The following is a 23,916-nucleotide window of genomic DNA, read 5'->3' on the forward strand; positions in this document are numbered from 1 at the left end:
GAAGGGTTGCCTCAGCTCCCCCTCCCGGAGAACTACATTTCCCTGGAGCACTTGCGGCCACGGCGCGTGTGCGCCCAGGACGTGATCAGGTCGGCCCAGTGACTCACAGCATGCCCAAGGCACGCCCGCCTGATTGGACAGCTCTGTCGCGGTTCATCCCGGGACTTGTAGTACAGCGTGTGTGTGTTGGGGAGCAAGCTTCTTTGTGGTTTGCGGCGTCCGCTCGGCGCTCCGGGCGCGTCCCCGCTCGGCGGGTCCGGGCCACGCACGCGTGCGCCGCGCCTGAGGGCCGGCCGGCACCTCCCGCTGGGCGGGGCCGTCCGTTCCGCGTAGATACCGCCTTCTTGCCCCGCCTTTCCCCGTTCCCGGCCCGCCCCTCCTTCCTGGAGCCACAGCTGAGGCGGCAGCGGCGGCGGCCCGGCTGGGGGCGGTGAGTGGCCCGCGCGACGCGCACCGGCCTGAACCCTATGCGGTGACTCGCGCGGCGCAGGCGCCTCCTGCCCTGCCGGCGGGGCCCGGGTTTCCCGCGGCCTGATGTTCTCCCGCAGGAGCCACGGGGATGTGAGGAAGTCCACCCAGAAGGTGCTGGACCCCAAGAAGGACGTGCTGACCCGCCTGAAGCACCTGCGGGCGCTGCTGGGTGAGGCGCGCGCCGAGCGCCAGGGTTGGGGCACCTGCCAGGGCGCTGGCCGGGGAGGGTCGAGGCTGGGATGCAGAGGGTGTCGCTGGGCAGGGTCGCGCGAGACCCTACTCTCCGCTCCGGGCGTTGTTCCCGAGGAGCCGGCAACCTGGCTCTCGGGCGCCTACTGCCAGGTCGCTCTCGAGTGTAAACTTACTCCAGATTCTCACCGGGTAACCCGGAGGCCGGCAGAGCCGTGACAGTTCCCTTCCCAGCAAATACTGGTCTCTGAGTGCACTCGTCATCGCACACTTGTCATCGCCTCTCCCGTTTTTTAATTTTAATTTTTGACTCTCAGACCCTAAGCACAGATTTAAATGAACTGTCATCTCTTTTGCGCACCTCCCCCACTTTAATTTTATTTTTGCTTTTGAGTCTGAGTCCCCAAATAGCCTGAGACTCCAAGTGGTTCCAGGGTAAAAGTAACTCCTCCCATGGCCCACTTCTAAATTTTATTTTTATTTTGGGTCTGGCTGCTTCAGTTTCTTTGTGTCCTTGGTTGAAGGAGACTCCTCGCGTCTGCTCGTGTCTCCCCCCAAGAGAGGTGGCTTTCCTGGGTTCAAGGAGGCCACTTCTCCTTTATTGCCAGCATGACAGTGACGGTTATTTGCTGCTTTCTGTTTTTGTGGAGATTCTGCAGAGCCCACAAGGGCCTGCAGTTGACTTGTGATGAAGTTCATCCCTGTGGGTGCGAGCTGTCCACAAGTCTTCCTGTCACCTGCTGCCTGTGATCTGTAGCTGGTTTGCTACCCTATACTTTGTTTTCTATTTTCTTACCTACCTAGTAGTAACTTTTGTTTAGGACCAGAACTCCTTTGTCTATAGACAGACTTGTCTTTGTGTATTTGGGGGCTGAGAAAAGGACAGCTTGTGTTTCTTGTAGCTTGTTCATGAGATTAAAAGTTGCTAAAAATTTCTATTTCTACTCTGTGAAATATTTCTAAGGGAAACACACACACACCGACCTAGTTTTGCTGAGTGAAGTTAACTCAAAAACTTGGTTCCTTGTACTTGGAGATTGTACTGTTTTGTTCAGTTTGGGGTGAAATGTAGATTAGCTACTGTTAGACGGATTTGTTTTCAAGCATTTGAGAGTGAATGTGGTATTCTTGGTAAACTGAATTTTCTGCTTCCTGTAGTAAAATACCACGCACACACAGGTTGCATTGTGTGGAGTTCTTAGTAGTGACTGGTTAACACCTATTGCAGGGATATTTTTTATAAAGGACTGTTGAGCAGTATTTTAAGGCATTTGATACTTTGGGACTTATTCTGTGGTAGAAACTTGAACTTTTGTTGTGTCCAAGTGTACAGAATTAAGTTGGCTACATTTTGTAAAGGCAAAATCAGTTAAACCCAGATCACTTTGGTTTCTTAGAGAGACACAGTACCTTGTTACCATTCTGAGAAAGTAGTTTTCAAGGCTGAATAGTTGTGGTTTCACTTTAAGGTGTGTGTCTTATTTTGAGGAACTTTCTTTTATCATATCTTTAAGCTCATTGTGACCTCAGTTTTGTAACATAGAGAGCTTCTTTGGTATTTCTTTAGGTGTATGTTGTTTTTTATTCATGCACTTGTTTGTGGAATGACCCAGTTTACTTTATTGCTGTAACATTTATCCGTAGGGACTAGATTTTTGTAAATATGTTTGAGGAATTCTTGTCATAATGTTTAATGTAGATTTTCACTTAGAACTGTGAAATAGTTCATAAATGCACTCGTTCCTATGGGATCATGTGCCCTATGTGTTTGCTACTTTTAAGAAAAAGTCTCCTTAGAAAAAAGGCCTCTTGATCTAAAAGAAGAATTAGCCCAGATCAAGAAAACTATTTGAAGGAAATGAACAGAATTACTGTCTTTTTATTTGTGCATTTATATAATACTCTTGCTTTTCACATATTTTATTTTTGTGATAATAAAGATGTTATTTTTTACATACAAGGATGATAACCACTGACCTGGATTTGTAGTCTGTAGCTGCATGTCTTTGGGCTACCTAGCCTGTCTTTTGAACCTCAGTTTCTTTACTCTGTAAAGTGGGTATGGTAATATCTGCCTTGTAAACGTTATTGTGAGTGTGATGTATGAACAGTTTCAGCCTGGAGTAGGCATTTAGCAGTATCTTCTCCTATTACCTGCTTGTTTTCTATTGTTAATAGGATAGGATAAGTATTTTGATAGGTGATTCCCCACTTTCTTATTTTGATATTTTGATAGATTTGGTCTCTCTTCATAAAAATTAGTCTGTATTTAAGAAACCTGGCTGAGAAACACACAATTAGCTGTGAAAAACAGTATAGTATTTCCTGGTCTCAAGGTAATGACTCCAATCAGAACTTGCTCAACTGCTTTGATCTGGAAATATATTGTAGATTGGCCTGATATTATTAACTTTATTTTACAAGGGGCATACTGAGGCCCAGGCAGGTGTTACAAGGGGCTAAGCCATGTACTAAATGGTCTATATGTATTATGTTAATTAGAGAGAGAACAAACAGCTGTTAGGTCCCCTGACTTCCAGTTCTCCCTACGTTGTTGAAATCATCATTGGCAAAGCAAATGAGTAACTCAAGGCAAAAACAAACAAAAAACCCCCATACCTTGTGTTGCTATTTTGCTCCAGCAAAGATTCCATATCTAATTAAAAGTGAGTCCCAAAACAGCATATAGAAATGGTACTGGTATAGGAAGAAGAATAGAGATAAAATAATAGTAAATATTTAGTAAAATACATAATTGGTGGCTTGTATGGTAGACTCCATTATAGGATTTCAAGGGGGTAAAAAAGATAATTAAGAATGTCACAAAGATAGGGGCACCTCGAAAGAAGTCTTACTCATGCTGAGGTCTGCAGAATGGTTAGACTAGCTCTGTTCAACAGAAATATAATGTGAGTCACATGTGTAACTTTGAATTTTTTAGTAGTCACATTTTAAACAGTAAAAGGAAACAGTTGAATTTAATTTTAATAATATATTTTATTTAACCGCATAGATCTAATATATATTATATCAATAGGTTATGCATATATATCAGTCTAAAATATTAATTTTCTTACATTTGTTTTCATAGCAAGTCTTTGAAATCCATTGTATATTGTATACTTACAGCACATCTCAGCTCAGACTACCTGCATTTCAAGTGCTCAGTAGCCATATGTGGTTAGTGGCTCACACACTAGACAGAGCAGGATTAGAATTTGAAAAAGTAGAGGGGAAGGAGGAAATTCTGACAAGAGGAAAATGGAAGAACAAGCTGGGGGTGGACATATACGTGGCAATGATGTAAGAGAGTGAGGAACGCCAGCTTGCCTGTTCCTCTGTTCAGTGGAAGCAGGGAGCGTAATGTTTGGCATGAGGATAGGATGCTAGAACCCTTGCCATCGGGGCATTCACAGTGTCACGTATGTGACTAGAGCACTGTGTGGGCCAGGGGTAGAGGCAGGACCGGGAGCTTTTGGGGGAGGATAGGACAGGTGGGCTGACCTGCAGAAGCTGAGGCCGATTGGGGGTCAGATCAGAAAGGTCCTTGTTATACTGAGTTAGAAGCTTAGATCTCTTACTGGAATAAGAGGCTCCTCCTTAGAGAATTCTTAGTAGGTCAGATGGTAAGCTGTGAGAAGTGCCTTTCTGTCCTCAGGCCCAGGAAAAATGGATTCAGGGTGATGCAAGAGGAGGCACTGAAGACAGGAGGACCGGCAACGATGGAGCTGGAGCGATGAGGAGGGCCTGAATAAGCTGCTCAGGGAATGGAGAGGAGGGGCAGGACTAGACAGGACCAGTGCAACAGGCACTTGTGGGTCTCGGAAGGAAGTTAGGAAAATGAGGTTTGCAGAAGCTAGGCGAGGAGTGAATAGAATGAGAAGAGGCCACAGACAATTCAAATCAAGTGAAGCCAGGGTTTGGACCAAGTATGTGGAACCAGAGAGGAGTTAATAGTCTCTCACAAATGCTTTATACAGAACATTGTGGTATATTTTCCTTAATGCATCTGTTGCTTTAAGGAGGGACAAGTTCACTTAAAATTTTTTAAATGTTTCCTTTTAAACTTGCTTTATTATTAGCATTTCCCTATATTTTGTTCCTCCCATTTTTTAAACTACAAATATTAGTTGAGACTTTGTACCATAATTTAGTTCTTACCATTTCCTGGATGGTTTTGTTTCCTTCCTTCCTCTTTTGCTTTCTCTCTCTTTCTCAGATATAAATAATACTGCTGTAAACATCTCGGGAAGCAGCTTTTTCTATATTTTGCATTATTTTCTTTGAATAGATTCCATTGAAGTCAAATTCAAATGTATTTATGACTCAATGCACATGCTTTCGTGTTACTCTCATGGGCCCTGCCAGCAGCAAGGAGTCAGACTACCATTTCCACTGTAGTCTGACTAGCAATAAACACATTGTTGTAATTTGATAATTGGCAATAGGCATTTAGGAGAATGGAGTGTCAGAGACAGAGGCAGAGAGTTGGGAGGAGATCTGGCTAATGACAGGGGAAGATGAGCTTGATGTTGTATGTGTTGAGTTAGAAAATAGGGCAAGATCGTACTGAAAATGTCTCGGAATGATTGGACATGAGGTCTGGAGCTTAATAAGAGGATAGAAAGCTATGATATGTTTATTACTGTCATGAATTCACTGAATCTTCCCATGACCTATGATGAAGGTAGTGTTCCTATCCCCAACCTACAGATGAGGAAACTGAGCCCAGTGAGGTTAACTACTTGTCTACCAGCTCCCAGCCAATAAAGTGGCAGAGCTGGGATTCATGATCATAAAGCCCATGTTGTGCCTCTGCTAGTTACCTGACTCAAAAGCATATTTACATACCAGAAAATATATTTACTCACAACAATGAATATTAACATATACACAAAAGCCCAACAGGTTTTGCATTACTCTAAAAACTAGCTTTGACCTGCGCTGCTCGCTTCCTGGTCTTTTACCATATTCTAGGGAGACTTGAGGCTCTGTTTGATTTCAGCATGGCAGAAGATCACAAGACTCCCCTATATTTTCATGTTCATTGGCCTCTCTGTGCCCTTTGGAGGCTAGCAGGTGGTACAATACTTGCAGGGACGTTAGTGCCACGTGGACATTCTATAGCCAGAACAAACCTGGGCGGGGTAAGTTCAGGCTCTTAGGCAGTCTTCGTATGGCCTTTTTCCCTTGACCTTGTTTGAAGCAAAGTGATTTTGCTATAATGCTCCCTTGGCTCATTTTTCATCAGTTACTAATATTTTATGTCTGTAACCTCTGGAAGGTAAAATGAACATTGGACATGTATGTGTAACACAAATACATCATCCCTGCTTCCAGGGCTTGAGAATGTCTAGGCTTCTGGTGTGAGCAGGGTGAACCTAAGCATAAAAGTCTGATTGAGCTCAGATGTTCAGTTGGAGATAACTGATAAAAGTTGGCTTCCACCTATCTGGGAAGAGAGAAAATTGGTAGGTCAAGAATACTTTGATGTAAATTTTTATAATTTGTATTTTTATTTTGTTTGAAAGTGCTTTATTTGTGGATGGGCATACATACTTTTACAAGCCATTTAAAGTACTGATCTTTGGTCTCCAAACTGTCTACCATAAATAAAACTGTATAGAATTGTTCATTATTTTTTTTAAACGTTGACTTTCAAAATAGCAAGTTGATACAATTTAAATTTTACAACTACTTATAAAAGAAGGAATATAAGTCACAGTACTGTAAAATTAAGACTACTATGTAAATGTAGTAAACAACTATCTTTTCCTAGAATTTTTTTAAAAGTTCAGTTTCACATACATTTTTCAAGAGAATGTGTGTTTGTGTCTGTGTGTGTCTGTATGTGTGTGTGTGTCTGCTCAGTAGGTCTGGATGCTCAGAGATTAATAAGGCACAAGCCCAGGACCTATGCTTTGGTAGATGAGACAGATAAGTAAACCACTCTGTTTGCCGCAAGGGTCTCAGTTCCTCAGTGGAGTGGGATGAAACTGTAGAGGTGGCTGCAAGGTGCAGAGGCGCGGTGCAGAAGGCCTCTTGGGGAGGTCACTCACCAGTGCATCCCAAGGGAGGTCAGGTCTGAGGTGGGTTCAGAATAACGAATAGGGGAATTTCCCAGGTGTACAGCTTGAGGACAAGAAGATTGCAGAGAGAGGAATTTGTGCAAAGGTAATGATGGTGTGCCCACCATGGAGATAAGCGTACAGTGGCTTTTGTCTTGTGGTGTGGGTAGCTGTTGGAATCTCGGGAAGAGTTTTAAGCAAAGGAGGAGCCAAATCTGGTGTCTTTCCTTGGTGAATGGTCCAGGAGTCCCAGTCTCCCTGAGACTTGACACATAGATATTGGGAGAATGAGAGCTTCCATTCTTTTGAATTGCAAACCATGAAGATGTAGCCCAGGCTGGCAGTGTTCATCTTTCCCGTATTGTGGAGAGCACCTGCCTCAGATTGAATTCACACTCAGAGGGAAACAGGGCAGAGAGATGAAGGGTGAGAAGGCCAAGGGTTCAGCCACATCCATGCCATCTCCACCCCCTCACTCCACCCCGAGCTTCCCACTTGCAGGAGCCAATAACACCCTGTTTTTATTTTAGCTAGCTTGAGTCATATTTCTGGGTCTTGAAATGGAAGGAATACAGATTAATATGCCAAGAAGAGAGGTGGAATTCCCAGACCAAGGATATGTGTGTGTGTACAGATAGGATTTTAATGTTTTTTAAGACCTAGGAGAATGCGAATTTATATATATTTAGGAGAAGGAACTAATAAAAGGGCAAAATTGAAGAGAGAGTACAGAGAAAGGAAATAAAAATGGAGAAAGTTGTCTGCAGTAGGATGGGGCAGAAGATCAGGCTTATCAAGAGAGACACCTTTTCCCCTAAGGCCACTGGGAGGAAGCAGGAATGAGGTGCTGGACATAGAGGGGGCTCTGGCACTGGCTTCGTTTTCTCCGAGAAGGGAAGAGGTGCAGTCAGCTGCTGAGCCAGTTTCTTGCTAGTGTAGTGCTGAGCATGTCTTGCTCTTTCTTCTGTGTCATGTATATCTTTAAAATAAAGGAAATAGATCTGTAAGACTTGTGGTTGCTCTTACGTGGAATGATCTCACAAATGTATTTAACTTACTTGCTTGGCCAGAAGGGGAGAAATAAGTATATATGTCAAATGAGGATGGTTTAAGTGGTGCAGATGTTGCCTGCCCTTCCACTCAGAGACTGTGTGTCCCAGAGTGGCATGAGGTGGGACAGGAGAGATTGCTGTGTTCTCAGTGGCCTTCATTCCTTCAGGCCTCTCACTGTGGGAGCATCTCCACAGCTGGGTGTGGTTCTTGTGTTTAAGAGTAATTTTAATTTCTCCATCTTTGCCTTTAATGTGACTTAAGCTCACATAAGATGTAGCTCAACTGTATTGATATCTCATATCCAAATAGCAGTTTAAATTTTTGCAGAATGTGTTCTCATATTCTCATTTGATTAATTTGTCACCTTCAGCAGCCAGTTCATAAAAGGTACCTTCTAAATTCTTGGTAGAGCTTTGTTTCTGAGTTAGTTCTGAATCCTCATTTCAGGGTTTTAGCTTTGATTTTTAGAAAAGAGATGTTTCATAACCATTTTTATGTCTTTTATATTGTTTTAGAAACTGAAAACAAATCTGGAAAATAGTGTAATTTAAAAGTAGTTGTAATCCTTAATAGTAAATATGTAATCTCACAGTTTAGTTTAAAAAAACCATTTTTGTGAAAGGTAAGGAGCTCATTGGTGTTGACTTAAGTAATGGTACATACTCACTGAACTCAACCATGCTTTCAAGGACACATAGAGTACTAGTGACGTTGTTTGTGTCCAACCGATCTACTGTGGAGAGCAGGATTGACTGATGGGCCCAGCTGCTACCCTCTGGATTCACCACCATTTTCTAACCAAGGCTGAGCTTATCTTGGACTACTTCCAGCCAGTTACTGAGCAAGCAGAAGTATCAGCGAGGCTCATTCCTGCACACTCCTGATGCCTCTGAAGGGTGACTTTGGCTTGAGGACTCTCCGTTGGCCTGGCCAAGTCCATCTCAGAACCGTGTTGAAGACTGAGACTCTTCCTCCTGGGCCTTCTTCCTTCCCCCACTTCTTCACAGGGGTCAGACCTGCATTGTAGTCTGAGGCCTCTCCCTCTCTTCTCAAGTCTTTCCCCTTTATACTCACAGACACATCCTGGCATCTAAAATTCATCCAGGATGCAGCATAAGCATGTTACATCTTAAACATAAACTTCCTTCATCCCTCTGCCCTGAATGATCTTCCCTCAGAATTTTCATAGCATTTTGTACCTCTCATTTAGCATTTATAGCCTTTGGCTTTATAGTCTACTTATTCTTGTTCTGCCTGACCTCCCCCACTAAATAAGTATATTGAGAACATGAACAGTGTCTTGTTCATCTTGATCTCTCTTGGTAGCATACTTCCTTATTTGTAATAATAATAATAATAATGATCAGCATTTAATCAGTACTTTCCACTTGCCAGGCACTGCTAAAAATACTTTTGTACACATGAACTCATTTAATCCTCCCAAGTGGGAGAGGTAATATCATTATCCCCATTTTACATACGAGACACAGAAAAGTTAAGAACCTTGTCCAGGGTTACACAGCTAATAAGTGACAGAGTCAGGATTGGAACCCAGGCAGCAGGCTCCAGAGTCCTCTTATTTATTTAAGCTATTTTTTACCCAATACCAACCATGTGCCAGGCATTATACACAACATTGGGGATGCCAGAGCTTGCAATCCAAGTCTGGAATAAACAAGTATTTAAAAAAATACCAAAAATATGATTTCCAAATAGGTGCATCTAAGGCTGTAGAGAAGTAGCATTCACCTGTGTGGATGTTTTGAAAAATTTCTAAAAGTCTTCCGGTCCCAAAGATTGTTTTCATCAGCCAGCAGTTCCCATCACTAAAACAATGATTCAAGACCATGATTTAATGTCTCCAGAAAGAGTTCACTAACCTTCTCCCGGACCCATGCCTTGCATCGCAAAGGGAATAGCTATAAGAAAGGACTATTTCTGGGGCAAACAATGTAGGATTTTATGTCTGATAAGATGAGGATATGTTTGCATCAGGCTTAATGTGATAGAGCTTATGCTGAAGTCCTGGAGTGAAAGTAAAAGATCACCTAGTCTTTCGGTGTGTGCATATTATATTTCAGATAAATTTTTGAGAGAATGGTTCCATTCCTCTTTTCCTGCTTCTAAAATAAATGAATATACCACTAGACATGTTGCCTTTAACTGAAGTAAAAAGAAAATAATGAACTGGAAAAATATTTGAAACTTAAAGGAAATAGTTATATACATCCTCAATACATAAAGAATTCCTGCATATTAACAGAGAAATTATAATAAACAAATGCTCAAAATACATACAAAGTCACAAATAAAGAAATGACAAAGCCTGATGTTCTAAATGTAACTCTTCGCTAATAATCTAAGATACATAAACTTGGAGGTTAAAATGCATTTACCTGTTAGCAAAATTGTTGGTTTTCTAATGATAATACACTGTTAGCTTTTCAACACACCTTTGATGGAACTATAATTTGGTAAGATTATTCTGGAAAGTAATTTGCTAATATGTATCAATAGTCTTCAAAATGTAATTACCTTTGATCCGATTTCCTCTTCCATGAAATTATGGTAGATATATCTAAAGACTATTAAGAAATGCACTGCAGCATTGTTTAATATGTTTAAAAATTATTTTACTGCAGTTAACTTTACATAATGTAAGATGAACCATTTTATAGTGAACAATTCAGCATCATATAGTGCATTTACAGTGTTTTGCAGCCACCATCATCTAATACTAAGAAATGTTCATCACCCTCAAGAAAACCCTGTAGCCATTCAGCAGTCACTCCTCTCCTTGCCAGCTCCCAGCAGCCACCTGTGTGTGTGTTTAACCAGCCTGGATGTTTTCTGCTTTTGTTAATTATTCTGCTCCACTAGGATGGTCCTGCATGTTGAGCATACTTGTACTAGTCAGGACTTTCGCTTGTAAATGGCAGACAACCAGCTCAAACTAAGTTAAAAAGGGATTTAATGACACATGCAACAAGTCTAAGGGAACACTGGACAGTAGGTAAGCTTCAGGTAATGATTATAGAACCACGACGTTTATAGGAATGTGTGTATTCTGATCTAGATAGCAGGGCCAGGGAAGGCCTCTCTGAAGAGAGGTTGAGAGCCAAGACCCGGGTTAAGGAGAGAGTGGCTTTGTGGTTGTTTTGGTAATAGTGTTCCAAGCAGAGGGAACAGTAAGTGCAAAGATTCTGAGGTGTAAACTGGCTTGGGATTCCCATGGGAGTCAACAAAGTTGGAAAGAAGCAAGGTGAGAGGAGGTAGGGTAAGACAGGTGGGGCTTGTAGATCTCAATGAGGACTTGGGGTTTTTCTCTAAGTATGATAAGATGTGGAGCTCAAGCAGGGCTAAGAGCCAGGAGTGACCTGACTTGACCTTTAGGTCTGCTCTTTAGGTATAAAGGAATCACTGTGGTTCCCACCTGGAGAATAGACCTGCTTGGTTAGACTACCAGAGATTGGTTTTTTTGACCACAAGCTTTCATTGTAAAGAAAGATGTCTTTGGCTTACTTTATAAAAAGTCAGATCCTTTGCCCCACAACTGAACAGTGACTGGAGACAGAAAAGAGAAGAGGGAAGAGAAAGAAGTGGTGCTAGAAAAGTGAGTGTTTGTGGAAGCCATGGTAGGCACCTGTTTTGAGGAAGCAGCAGTGAGTGTGTGAGAAGACAGGCTAGGGATGCTGTGCTCCTGGGACAGGAAAGCTAGTGTGCAGCAGGCTACTTACTGGGGCCCTCACTGCAGCCTTAGCTGGTAATAATATGGAGGTGGGCTTGCTGTGTTGTCCCAAATCCCAGTAAGAGGCAAAGAGCAGGTATATTAGAAAGTGCTCGTGATGTTGACAAAAAATGGAGATATGCCAGGGGATGAAAAAGAATGGGCACAGGAAAATGATGGGTCAGTACAGTGCTAATCTGTCTAACCGTAGAAATGTCTGCAAAAGGCAGTCAGCTCTGCAGACTGGCTCGTTTCAGGTACACAGCTAAATTAGGACCCCATTTCTACTTTGTATTGTGTTTCTCAATGGAGAGGCCTGAGGGAGTCTTGATCTTTGCCTCAGTGTTAATTGAAAAGACATGATTTTTATGAACCACTGTTGCTAACTCCACTGAAGGAGATTCTGTTCTGGCCGTTCATAGTCAGTGCCAGGTTTAAGCAGAACAAGGAGAAGTTGGTTTAACATGTGCTAAGGCTGCCAGATCTTGTACATGAATCCTATCATGAGTGGAATTTTTATCACCCTTTTGTCTTCAAAGGGTGTCACACATTTGCTTTGTTCCTACTCAGTGCACGTTATTAATGGCTGGACAGAGTCAATTTCTTCCTGCTTGGCTCTGTTATTTTTCTACACTTAACAGCAAACAACAGTTAGGGAAACAGCTTTCCCTAAAGACAGCAAAAGTCCTCTATAACTAGACCATGACAAGGCTTTATATATAATATATGTGTCATATATTGTATAGGAGACGTTTAATTACAATGTTGGATAGAGGAAATTTAAGTTATTTGCTATTTTTAGGACATTTTAGTCTTGGTAAAGATACTATTTTGTTGAAAAGTACAAGTTTGGAGATTATGGCCTGGTGTCATGTCTGTTGAGTTGTTTTATTTTGTTTGGTGAATCGTCAGGCTTTGAAAGAAATCCCCTGCCAAAACACTTCGGCGGTTTTTTTTTTTTTTCTGTAATGAAAAATAGCTTTATAGTTTTTTTTCTTTTCTTTCTTCAAACACTCCTCAGCCCCCTCAATAAGCCTGAATCTTATCTCTTTTTCTATGAGTTTTTCTTGTCTTTTTTTTTTTCATTCCCCATGTGAGATCATACAGCATTTGTTTTTCTCTCTCATTTCACTTTGCATAATGCCTTTAAGGTCCATCCATGTTATCACATAGAGTTTTTTTGGTTATAAAATTTTAATTACTAATTATAAACATTTGAATAGTACAAATAAGCAAAAAATAATTTAAGTATGAAAAGGCTTATTAAATTCTGCACATGCTGTCTATGCTTGCTCTTGCTTCTGTGTTCTCTTTTCTTTCTCTGTCTTGCATGTGTATACACATAAAGACAGTTTTACATGAACAGTCATTATATCTGGTTTGACAGTATATTTTTGACTTAACATGCTTTGGACACTTTTCCACATCATTAAATGCAGACTTACATAATACTTAAATGGCTGTATTATGTCTCACTGGACTCATGGTAAATTACCTGCCCCCCATTTTTCAGGTTGTGAGTTTTAGGACTTCCAAGGCTGTCAGCAGGTTGTGGCCTGGGAGTGGAAAGAGTGACTGCCCAGGGACCAGAGGGCCTTAAGTTTCCTATGTAAGGGATATAGTAGATGTGGCCCTGTTTGCAGCTGTTGACAGGTCAGGGGACAGTGTAATTTGCTGGAGGTAAAGAGAGCGCTTGTAGGAGGAGGCCATTTCAGGCGTTCCTAGGTTCTTTTCACAGAAAGGCCACCCTTTAAACCTGTCCAGGAGGAAGGTCATTTCATTTTCAGGCTGACTGTGGTGCTTTAAATATACCAACTTCTGGGTCTTCTTATTTTTTTTTAATTTAATTAATTAATTAATTAATTTTGTTGTCATTAATCTACAATTACATGAAGAGTATTATGTGTTTTTTTGTGTGTTTTTTTGTTTTTTTTTATTGAAGGGTAGTTGACACACAGTATTACATTAGTTTCAGGTGTACAACACAGTGATTCAACATTTATATACATGATAATTCTAGGTACCAGCTATCACCATACCAAGTTGTTACAATATTTTGACTATATTCCTTATGCTATACATTACATCCTGGTTACTTATTTATTTTACAATTGGAAGTGCGTGTATATATATATATATATATATATATATATATATATATATATATATATATTTTGTGAGGGCATCTCTCATATTTATTGATCAAATAGTTGTTGACAACAATAAAATTCTGTATAGGGGGATCAATGCTCAATGCACAATCATTAATCCACCCCAAGCCTAATTTTCGTTAGTCTCCAATCTTTTGAAGCTTAACGAACAAGTTCTTACATGGAGTACAAATTCTTACATAGTGAATAAGTTACATGGTGAACATTACAGGGGCAGTCATCACAGAAGCTTTCGGTTTTGCTCATGCATTATGAACTATAAACAGTTCAAATATGAATATTCATTTGATTTTTATACTTGATTTATATGTGGATACCACATTTCTGTCTTTATTATTATTATTTTTAATAAAATGCTGAAGTGGTAGGTAGATACAAGATAAAGGTAGAAAACATAGTTTAGTGTTGTAAGAGAGCAAATGTAGATGATCAGGTGTGTGCCTGTAGCCTATGCGTTAATCCACGCTAGACACGGGCAATAAAACATCCACGTATGCAGAAGATTTCTCTCAGAACAGGGGGGGTGAGGTTCTAAGCCTCACCTCTGTTGATCCCCAATTTCTCACCTGATGGCCCCCCTGCGACTGTGCCTGTCTTAGGTTGTTCCTCCCTTGAGGAATCTTACCCGTCTCTGGCTAACCAGTCATCTTCCGGGGCCATACAGGGAAATATAAAGTTGGTAAGTGAGAGAGAAGCCTTATTGTTTGAAAAGGTTAGCTTTTTACTTCTTTGCATATTTATGCCCTGTGGCTTCTATGCCCAGTATTTGTCTTGAGGTGCCTTTACCACTTGGAAGAATTATGATACTGGGTAAATTCGATATATAGCACGAATTCTATTTAAGGGTTGTAATTAGGAAGGAAGAAGAAAAGCTATAGAAGTAGCAGGCGGAAGAAAACCTGGGGAGATTGATTATTTCTTTGACATATCTTCTTGTAGAGTAACTTCAGCATGTATACTTTTTAAACTACTAAGTAAATTATGCACACACATTAACATAATAGGAGTATAGTTACGTAACCAAAGCATATCTGTAATTACCAGCCATCTCCAGTGAAACCAAGAAAACCAGTTAGGCACCTTAGGCATTTGTGAAAACTTATCTATGATATGGTGGATATGTCCAACTGAACTTGAACAGTCTGAGAGAATTCAGATAAATTAAAACAGCCCATTCCTGGGGACTGTTCACATCCCATATGTTCTTTTAACAGTAAATAGTCTGTAGTTGTAAGATTTTGGAGTGCTACAATTTGCACTTCTCCTAATTCTTGGTTGAGTTCCAACCGTATAGATCCAGTCAAATTTGTTGTTTTACTGTATGCACAGGCCAGCTTAGATATCTCCTTCTTCATTCCCATGGCAAGTCCAGGAATTGGTGGGATGAGTGCATCTACACCAGTAGCAGTGCGTGGATCTTTGTTGGGGTTTTTTTGATGATCATCTTCTGGCATGAATCCTCCCGAGAGTGCTGATGTTGAAAGTTCTTTTTCATATTGTATCTTAGTTCATTTTCGGGGTAGCCAAATTAGGCTTTGATCCTCTGTATAAACACAAACAGACCCTTTGCCTACACTTTTATAAGCCCTTTATATCATTGTGTAGAGCTCATTGGAGGTCACCACACAGGAACTGCTTTTTTTATTTTTTATTTTTTAAACATTAATCTACACTTACATGACGAATACTTTGTTTACTAGGCTCACCCCTATACCAGGTCCCCCCTATATATCCCTTTACAGTCACTGTCCATCAGCGTAGCAAAATGTTGTAGAATCACTACTTTTCTTCTCTGTGTTGTACAGCCCTCCCCTTTCTCCCATCCCCCTATGGATGCTAATCTTAATACCCCCGTTTTTCTCCCCCCCCCTTATCCCTCCCTACCCACCTATCCTCCCCAGTCCCTTTCCCTTTGGTACCTGTTAGTCCATTCTTGAGTTCTGTGATTCTGCTGCTGTTTTGTTCCTTCAGTTTTTCTTTTGTTCTTATACTCCACAGATGAGTGAGATCCTTTGGTATTTCTTTTTCTCCGTGTGGCTTGTTTCACTGAGCATAATACCCTACAGCTCCATCCATGTTGCTGCAAATGGTAGGATTTGCCCTTTTCTTATGGCTGAGTAGTATTCCATTGTGTGTATGTACCACATCTTCTTTATTCATTCATCTATCAATGGACATTTAGGTTGCTTCCAATTCTTAGCTATTGTAAATAGTGCTGCGATAAACATAGGGTTCTTTCTCATACTTGATTGCTGCATTCTTAGGGTAAATTCCTAGGAGTGCAATTCCTGGGTCAAATGGTATGTTTGTTTTGAGCATTTTGATGTACCTTCATACTGCTTTCCACAATGGTTGAACTAATTTACATTCCCACCAGCAGTGTAGGAGGGTTCCTCTTTCTCCACAGCCTCGCCAACATTTGTTGTTGTTTGTCTTTTGGATGGCAGCCATCCTTACTGGTGTGAGGTGATACCTCATTGTAGTTTTAATTTGCATTTCTCTGATAATTAGCGATGTGGAGCATCTTTTCATGTGTCTGTTGGCCATCTGTATTTCTTTTTTGGAGAACCATCTGTTCAGTTCCTCTGCCCATTTTTTAATTGGGTTATTTGTTTTTTGTTTGTTGAGGCGTGTGAGCTCTTTATATATTCTGGACGTCAAGCCTTTATCGGATGTGTCATTTCCAAATATATTCTCCCATACTGTAGGGTTCCTTTTTGTTCTATTGATGGTGTCTTTTGCTGTACAGAAGCTTTTCAGCTTAATATAGTTCCACTTGTTCATTTTTGCTGTTGTTTTCCTTGCCCGGGGAGATATGTTCAAGAAGAGGTCACTCCTGTTTATGTCTAAGAGGTTTTTGCCTATGTTTTCTTCCAAGAGTTTAATGGTTTTGTAACTTACATTCAGGTCTTTGATCCATTTTGAGTTTACTTTTGTATATGGGGTTAGACAATGGTCCAGTTTCATTCTCCTACATGTAGCTGTCCAGTTTTGCCAGCACCATCTGTTGAAGAGACTGTCATTTCGCCATTGTATGTCCATGGTTCCTTTGTCAAATATTAATTGACCATATATGTCTGGGTTAATGTCTGGATTCTCTAGTCTGTTCCATTGGTCTGTGGCTCTGTTCTTGTGCCAGTACCAAATTGTCTTGATTACTATGGCTTTATAATAGAGCTTGAAGTTGGGGAGTGAGATCCCCGCTACTTTATTCTTCTTTCTCAGGATTGCTTTGGCTATTCGGGGTCTTTGGTGGTTCCATATGAATTTTTGAATTATTTGTTCCAGTTCTTTGAAGAATGTTGCTGGTAGTTTCATAGGGATTGCATCAAATCTGTATATTGCTTTGGGCAGGATGGCCATTTTGACGATATTAATTCTTCCTAGCCACGAGCATGGGATGCGTTTCCATTTGTGAGTGTCCCCTTTAGTTTCTCTTAAGAGTGACTTGTAGTTTTTAGAGTATAAGTCTTTCACTTCTTTGGTTAGGTTTATTCCTAGGTATTTTATTTTTTTTTGATGCAATTGTGAATGGAGTTGTTTTCCTGATTTCTCTTTCTGTTTGTTCATTGTTAGTATATAGGAAAGCCACAGATTTCTGTGTGTTGATTTTGTATCCTGCAACTTTGCTGTATTCCGATATCAGTTCTAGTCATTTTGGGGTGGAGTCTTTAGGGTTTTTTACGGACAGTATCATGTCATCTGCAAATAGTGACAGTTTAACTTCTTCTTTACCAATCTGGATTCCTTGTTTTTCTTGGTTTTGTCAAATTGCCGTGGCTAGGACCTCCAGTACTATGTTAAATAACAGTGGAGAGAGTGGGCATCCCTGTCTAGTTCCCAATCTCAGAGGAAAAGCTTTCGGCTTCTCGCTGTTCAATATAATGTTGGCTGTGGGTTTTTCATAGATGGCCTTTATTATGTTGAGGTACTTGCCCTCTATTCCCATTTTGCTGAGAGTTTTTATCATGAATGGATGTTGAACTTTGTCAAATGCTTTTTCAGCATCTATGGAGATGATCATGTGGTTTTTGTCTTTCTTTTTGTTGATGTGGTGGATGATGTTGATGACCTTTCGAATGTTGTGCCATCCTTGCATCCCTGGGATGAATCCCACTTGGTCATGGTGTACGATCCTTTTGATGTATTTTTGAATTCGGTTTGCTAAAATTTTGTTGAGTATTTTTGCATCTACGTTCTTCAGGGATATTGGTCTGTAGTTTTCTTTTTTGGTGGGGTCTTTGCCTGGTTTTGGTATTAGGGTGATGTTGGCTTCATAGAATGAGTTTGGGAGTATCCCCTCCTCTTCTATTTTTTGGAAAACTTTAAGGAGAATGGGTATTATGTCTTCCCTGTATATCTGATAAAATTCCGAGGTAAATCCATCTGGCCCGGGGGTTTTGTTCTTTGGTAGTTTTTTGATTACCGCTTCAATTTCGTTGCCGTTAATTGGTCTGTTTAGATTTTCTGTTTCTTTCTGGGTCAGTCTTGGAAGGTTGTATTTTTCTAGGAAGTTGTCCATTTCTCCTAGGTTTCCCAGCTTGTTAGCATATAGGTTTTCATAGTACTCTCTAATAATTCTTTGTATTTCTGTGGGGTCCGTCGTGATTTTTTCTTTCTCGTTTCTGATACTGTTGATTTGTGTTGACTCTCTTTTCCTCTTAATAAGTCTGGCTAGAGGCTTATCTATTCTGTTTATTTTCTCGAAGAACCAGCTCTTGGTTTCATTGATTTTTGCTATTGTTTTATTCTTCTCAATTTTATTTATTTCTTCTCTTATCTTTATTATGTCCATCCTTCTGCTGACCTTAGGCCTCATTTGTTCTTCTTTTTCCAATTTCGATAATTGTGACATTAGACCATTCATTTGGGCTTGTTCTTCCTTTTTTAAATATGCTTAGATTGCTATATACTTTCCTCTTAAGACTGCTTTTGCTGTGTTCCACAGAAGTTGGGGCTTAGTGTTGTTGTTGTCATTTGTTTGCATATATTGCTGGATCTCCATTTTGATTTGGTCGTTGATCCATTGATTATTTAGGAGCGTGTTGTTTAGCCTCCATGTGTTTGTGATCCTTTTTGCTTTTCACAGTTTATTTCTAATTTTATGCCTTTGTGATCTGAAAAGTTGGTTGGTATGATTTCAATCTTTTGGAATTTTCTGAGACTCTTTTTGTGGCCTAGTATGTGGTCTATTCTGGAGAATGTTCCATGTGCACTTGAGAAGAATGTGTATCCTGTTGCTTTTGGATGTAGAGTTCTGTAGATGTCTATTAGGCCCATCTGTTCTAATGTGTTGTTCTGTGCCTCTGTGTTCTTAGTTATTTTCTGTCTGGTGGATCTGTCCTTTGGCGTGAGTGGTGTGTTGAAGTCTCCTAGAATGAATGCATTGCATTCTATTTCCTCCTTTAGTTCTGTTAATATTTGTTTCACATATGTTGGTGCTACTGTATTGGGTGCATGTATATTTATAATGATTATATCCTCTTGATGGTCTGAGCCCTTTATCATTATGTAATGTCCTTCTTTGTCTTTTGTTACTTTCTTTATTTTGAAGTCTGTTTTGTCTGATACCACAGTTGCAACACCTGCTTTCTTCTCTTTGTTGTTTGCATGAAATATCTTTTTCTATCCCTTGACTTTAAGTCTGTGCATGTCTTTGGGTTTGAGGTGACTCTCTTGTAAGCAGCATATGGATGGATCTTGCTTTTTTATCCATTCTATTACTCTTTATCTTTTGATTGATGCATTCAGTCCATTTACATTTAGGGTGATTATTGAAAGGTATGAATTTATTGCCATTGCAGGCTTTAAGTTTGTGGTTACCAAAGGTTCAGGGTTAGCTTCTTTACTATCTACTGTCTAACTTAACTCGCTTGTTGCGCTATTATAAACGTGGTCTGATGATTCTTTATTTCTCTCCCTTCTTATTCCTCCTCCTCCCTTCTTCATATGTTGGCTGTTCTGTGCTCTTTTTAGGGGTGCTCCAATCTAGAGCAGTCCCTGTAGGATGCCCTGAAGAGGTGGTTTGTGGGAGGCAAATTCCCTCAATTTTTGTTTGTCTGGGAATTGTTTAATCCCTCCTTCATATTTAAATGATATTCGTGCTGGATACAGTAGTCTTGGTTCGAGGCCCTTCTGTTTCATTGCATTAAGTATATTATGCCATTCTCTTCTGGCCTGTAGGGTTTCTGTTGAGAAGTCTGATGATAGCCTGATGGGTTTTTCCTTTGTAGGTGACCTTTTTTTTCTCTCTGGCTCCCTTTAATATTTTTTTCCTTGTCTTTGATCTTTGCCATTTTAATTATTATGTGTCTTGGTGTTGCGCTCCTTGGATCCCTTGTCATGGGAGTTCTGTGTACGTCTGTGGTCTGAGAGTCCATTTCTTCCCCTAGTTTGGGGAAGTTTTCGGCAATTATTTCTTCAAAGACACTTTCTATCCCTTTTTCTGTCTCTTCTCCTTCTGGTATTCTGATGATGCATGTATTATTCCTTTTTGATTGGTCACCCAGCTCTCTTAAAATTATTTCATTCCTGGAGATCCTTTTATCTCTCTCTGCATCAGCTTCTCTGCATTCCTGTTCTCTGTTTTCTAGTCCATTAATGGTCTCTTGCATCTCGTCCATTCTGTTTTGAAGTCCTTCCAGAGCTTGCATTCTATTTCCTCCTTTAGTTCTGTTAATATTTGTTTCACATATGTTGGTGCTATGTATTTTATTTCTGTATTCTCCTTCCTTAGTTCTTGCATATTTCTCTGCAAGTCCATCAGCTTGGTTTTGACTTTTGTTTTGAATTCTTTTTCAGGAAGACTGGTTAAATCTATCTCCCCAGGTTACTTCTCAGGGGAAGATGTAGCAGATGCCGAAGCTGTCTGGATTAGTCTTGTCTGGATCATATTTTTTTGCCTTTTCATGTTGACAGGTGCTATTGACTGTCGGCTGGGAGGGCCAAACTTTTCACTTGCTACTGGCCTTTCTTTACTGGGCCAACTGCGACCTCTAGTGGCTTCTGTTGGGTAATTGCGAGTAGGCTGGGTCTTTGTGTCTTGCCCGGCCGATATGGATGGATCTCCCCTTCTGTGGGCGGGGTTTGCCTTAGGCTGTTTGTCTGCTTTCTCAGCACCCGGTGGGGTAATGGACGGGGGGGTGGGGGGGTGCTGTTTGGCTGTTTACCTCTGTGAGGGGTCTCAGAGCTGTTGCCCAGGCGGTTAGTGCGCCCAGTTTTCCCTGTAATTTCCTGCCACTGGGCTGTGACCTATGCTGTTTCCATCCAGCTGTTAAATCCCTGTCCCTTTAAGACTTTCAAAAAGCCTCTGCTTTTCTTTGTCACAGGGCCTTCAGCTTTGGCACCCGCTCAGAGGTCTTGTTGCCCTATTTCATTAGTTACCAGCCCTCCACGCATGCACTGTTCCTGCGCTCTGGTGCGGGTGGCTGGGGCTGGGTGTTTAGCAGTCCTGGGCTCTCTCTCCCTCCCGCTGGGAGCTGGGGGGAGGTGTGCTCGGGTCCCGCCGGGCCGGGTCTTGTATCTTACCCCTTTCACCAGGCGCTGGGTTCTCGCTGGTGTAGTTGTATTCTGTCTGTTGTCCTGTGTCTTCTGGTCTCTCCTTTAGGATTAGTTGTGTTTTCAAAAATATATATGTTTTTGGGAGGAGATTCCCACTGTCCTACTCACGCCGCCATGTTGGCTCCACCTCTTCAAGAGTATTATGTTTACTAGGGTTCCCCCTTCACCAAATCCCCCCCACAAACCCCATTACAGTACTATCCATCAGCGTAGTAAGATGCTGTAGAATCACTACTTGTCTTCTCTGTGTTGCACAGCCCTCCCCGTGCCCCACCCCCACATGCTAATCGTGATCTCTCCTTTCTTTTTCCCCACCCTTATCCCTTCTTTCCCTTCCTTTCTCCCCAGTCCCTTTCCCTTTGGTCACTGTTAGTCCATTCTTAGGTTCTATGATTCTGCTGCTGTTTTGTTCCTTCAGTCTTTCTTTGTTCCTACAGACTTTGGGTTTGAGGTGAATCTCTTGTAAGCAACATAGAGATGGGTCATGCTTTTTAATCCATTCTATTATTCTGTGTCTTTTGATTGGTGCATTCAGTCCATTTACATTTAGTGTGATTATTGAAAGATATGTACTTATTGCCATTGCAGGCTTTAGATTCGTGGTTGCCAAAGGTTCAAGGTTAGCTTCTTTAGTGTCTTACTGTCTAACTTAACTCACTTATTGAGCTGTTTTAAACAGTGTCTGGTCATTCTTTATTTTTCTCCCTTCTTATTCCTCCTCCTGCGTTCTTTATAAGTTGGTTGTTTTATTCTGTGCTCTTTTGTGCTTCCTTTAACTGCTTTTGTGGGTAGTTGATTTTATTTTTTGCCTTTATTTAGTATTTGGTTGGTCTGCTTTCTTTGCTGTGATTTTTTCTCTGATGATATCTATTTAGCCTTACGAGTGCTTCCATCTAGAGCAGTCCCTGTAAAATACCCTGTAGAGGTGGTTTGTGGGAGGCAAATTCCCTCAACTTTTGCTTGTCTGGGAATTGTTTAATCCCTCCTTCATATTTAAATGATAATCATGCTGGATATAGTATTCTTCGTTCAAGGCCCTTCTGTTTCATTGCATTAAATATATCATGCCATTCTCTTCTGGCCTGTAAGGTTTCTGCTGAGAAGTCTGATGTTAGCCTGATGGGTTTTCCTTTGTAGGTGACCTTTTTCTCTGGCTATCTTAAAACTAAAGACCTCTGGCTGCCTTTAAAACTCTGTCCTTGTCCTTGATCTTTGCCATTTTAATTATTATGTGTCTTGGTGTTTTCCTCCTTGGGTCTTTTCTGTTGGGAGTTCTGTACACTTCCATGGTCTGATCGATTATTTCCTCCCCCAGTTTGGGAAAGTTTTCAGCAATTATTTCTTCAAGTACACTTTCTATCCCTTTCTCTCTCTTCTTCTTCTTCTGGTACTCCTATAATGCGGATATTGTTCCTTTTGGATTGGTCACATAGTTCTCTTAATATTGTTTCATTCCTGGAGATACTTTTATCTCTGCGTCAGCTTCTATGTGTTCCTGTTCTCTGGTTTCTATTCCATAAATGGCCTCTTGCATCCTATCCATTCTGTTTATAAATCCTTCCAGAGATTGTTTCATTTCTGTAATCTCCCTCCCGACGTCTGTAATCTCCCTCCAGACTTCATCCCTTAGCTCTTGCATATTTCTTTGCAGCTCCATCAGCATGGTTATGAGCTTTATTTTTAATTATTTTTCAGGAAGACTGGTTAGGTATATCTCCTTCTCAGGGTTTGCCTCTGTGATCTTTGTCTGTATCAATTTCTTTTGCCTTTTCATGGCGATAGATATATTTGTGGGGAGCTGGTGCATGTGTTGGGTAAGAGAAAGTCCCTTCTTTCCAGTTTATGGCTTTCCTTTCCTGGGAGAACAGCGGCCTCTAGCAGCTTGTGCTGGGCAGCTGCATGCAGATGGGGCTTCTGATCTTGCCCGGCCACTATGGAGTTTACTTAGCTCAGCGGTTGCGGGCGTGGCCGGACTCAGGCTGCTTCTCCAATATGGCAGAGCTGCGTTGGAGGGGAAATGGCTGGGAGGCTGTTTATCTCCATGAAGGGCCTCCTAGCTGCGCTGCGGGAGTTCGGGCGCCCTGAGTTCCCCCGGATTCACAGCTGCTAGGCTAAGTGTCCCATGACGCTTCCATCCAGCTGTGGGGTCCCTGTCCCTTTAAGACTTCGAAAAAGCCCTCGCTTTTCTTTGTCCCAGGGGTGCCAGCTGCGGTGACCCACTCACAGGTCTTACTTTCCTGTTTCCCTAGTTTCCAGCACCCCACGCACGCACTGTGTCTGTGCTCAGGTATGGATGGCCAGGGCCGGGTGTTTAGCAGTCCTGGGCTCCCTCTCCCTCCCTGCTCCGACTCCTCTCCTCCCACCAGGAGCTGGGGTGAGGGGTGCTCGGGTCCCACTGGGCCATGGCTTGTATCTTACCCCCTTCGTGAGGTGCTGGGTTCTTGAAGGTGTGGATGTAGTCTGGCTGTTGTCCTGTGTCTTCTGGTCTCTCTTAGGGAGAGTTGTATTTGTTGTATTTTCAAAAATATATATGGTTTTGGGAGGAGATTTCCACTGCTCTACTCATGCCGCCATCTTGGTTCTCTTGGGTCCTCTTATTTTGTTTGGTGAATAGTCAGGCTTTGAAAGAAGTCCTGGCATAATAGTTTTATACAATATAATTAGTGTAATTGAAAAA

General features: G+C 41.3%; 1 protein-coding gene across 5 annotated transcripts in view; it reads left to right on the forward strand.

The window, feature by feature from the left end:
• Positions 1–341: 341 nt before the first annotated feature.
• RALGAPA2 (Ral GTPase activating protein catalytic subunit alpha 2) overlaps positions 342–23,916 on the forward strand; it is a 408,980-nt gene continuing 385,405 nt past the window's right edge. For all 5 annotated transcript variants that reach the window (XM_057502677.1, XM_057502678.1, XM_036892284.2 and 2 more), the window contains exon 1: positions 342–640. In XM_057502677.1, the coding sequence (XP_057358660.1) occupies positions 535–640 (106 nt within the window). In that variant the 5' untranslated portion in view covers positions 342–534. The remainder of the gene's footprint in view (positions 641–23,916) is intronic.

This window comes from Manis pentadactyla, chromosome 5 (assembly GCF_030020395.1).
Source record: "Manis pentadactyla isolate mManPen7 chromosome 5, mManPen7.hap1, whole genome shotgun sequence".
Lineage (NCBI taxonomy): Eukaryota > Metazoa > Chordata > Mammalia > Pholidota > Manidae > Manis > Manis pentadactyla.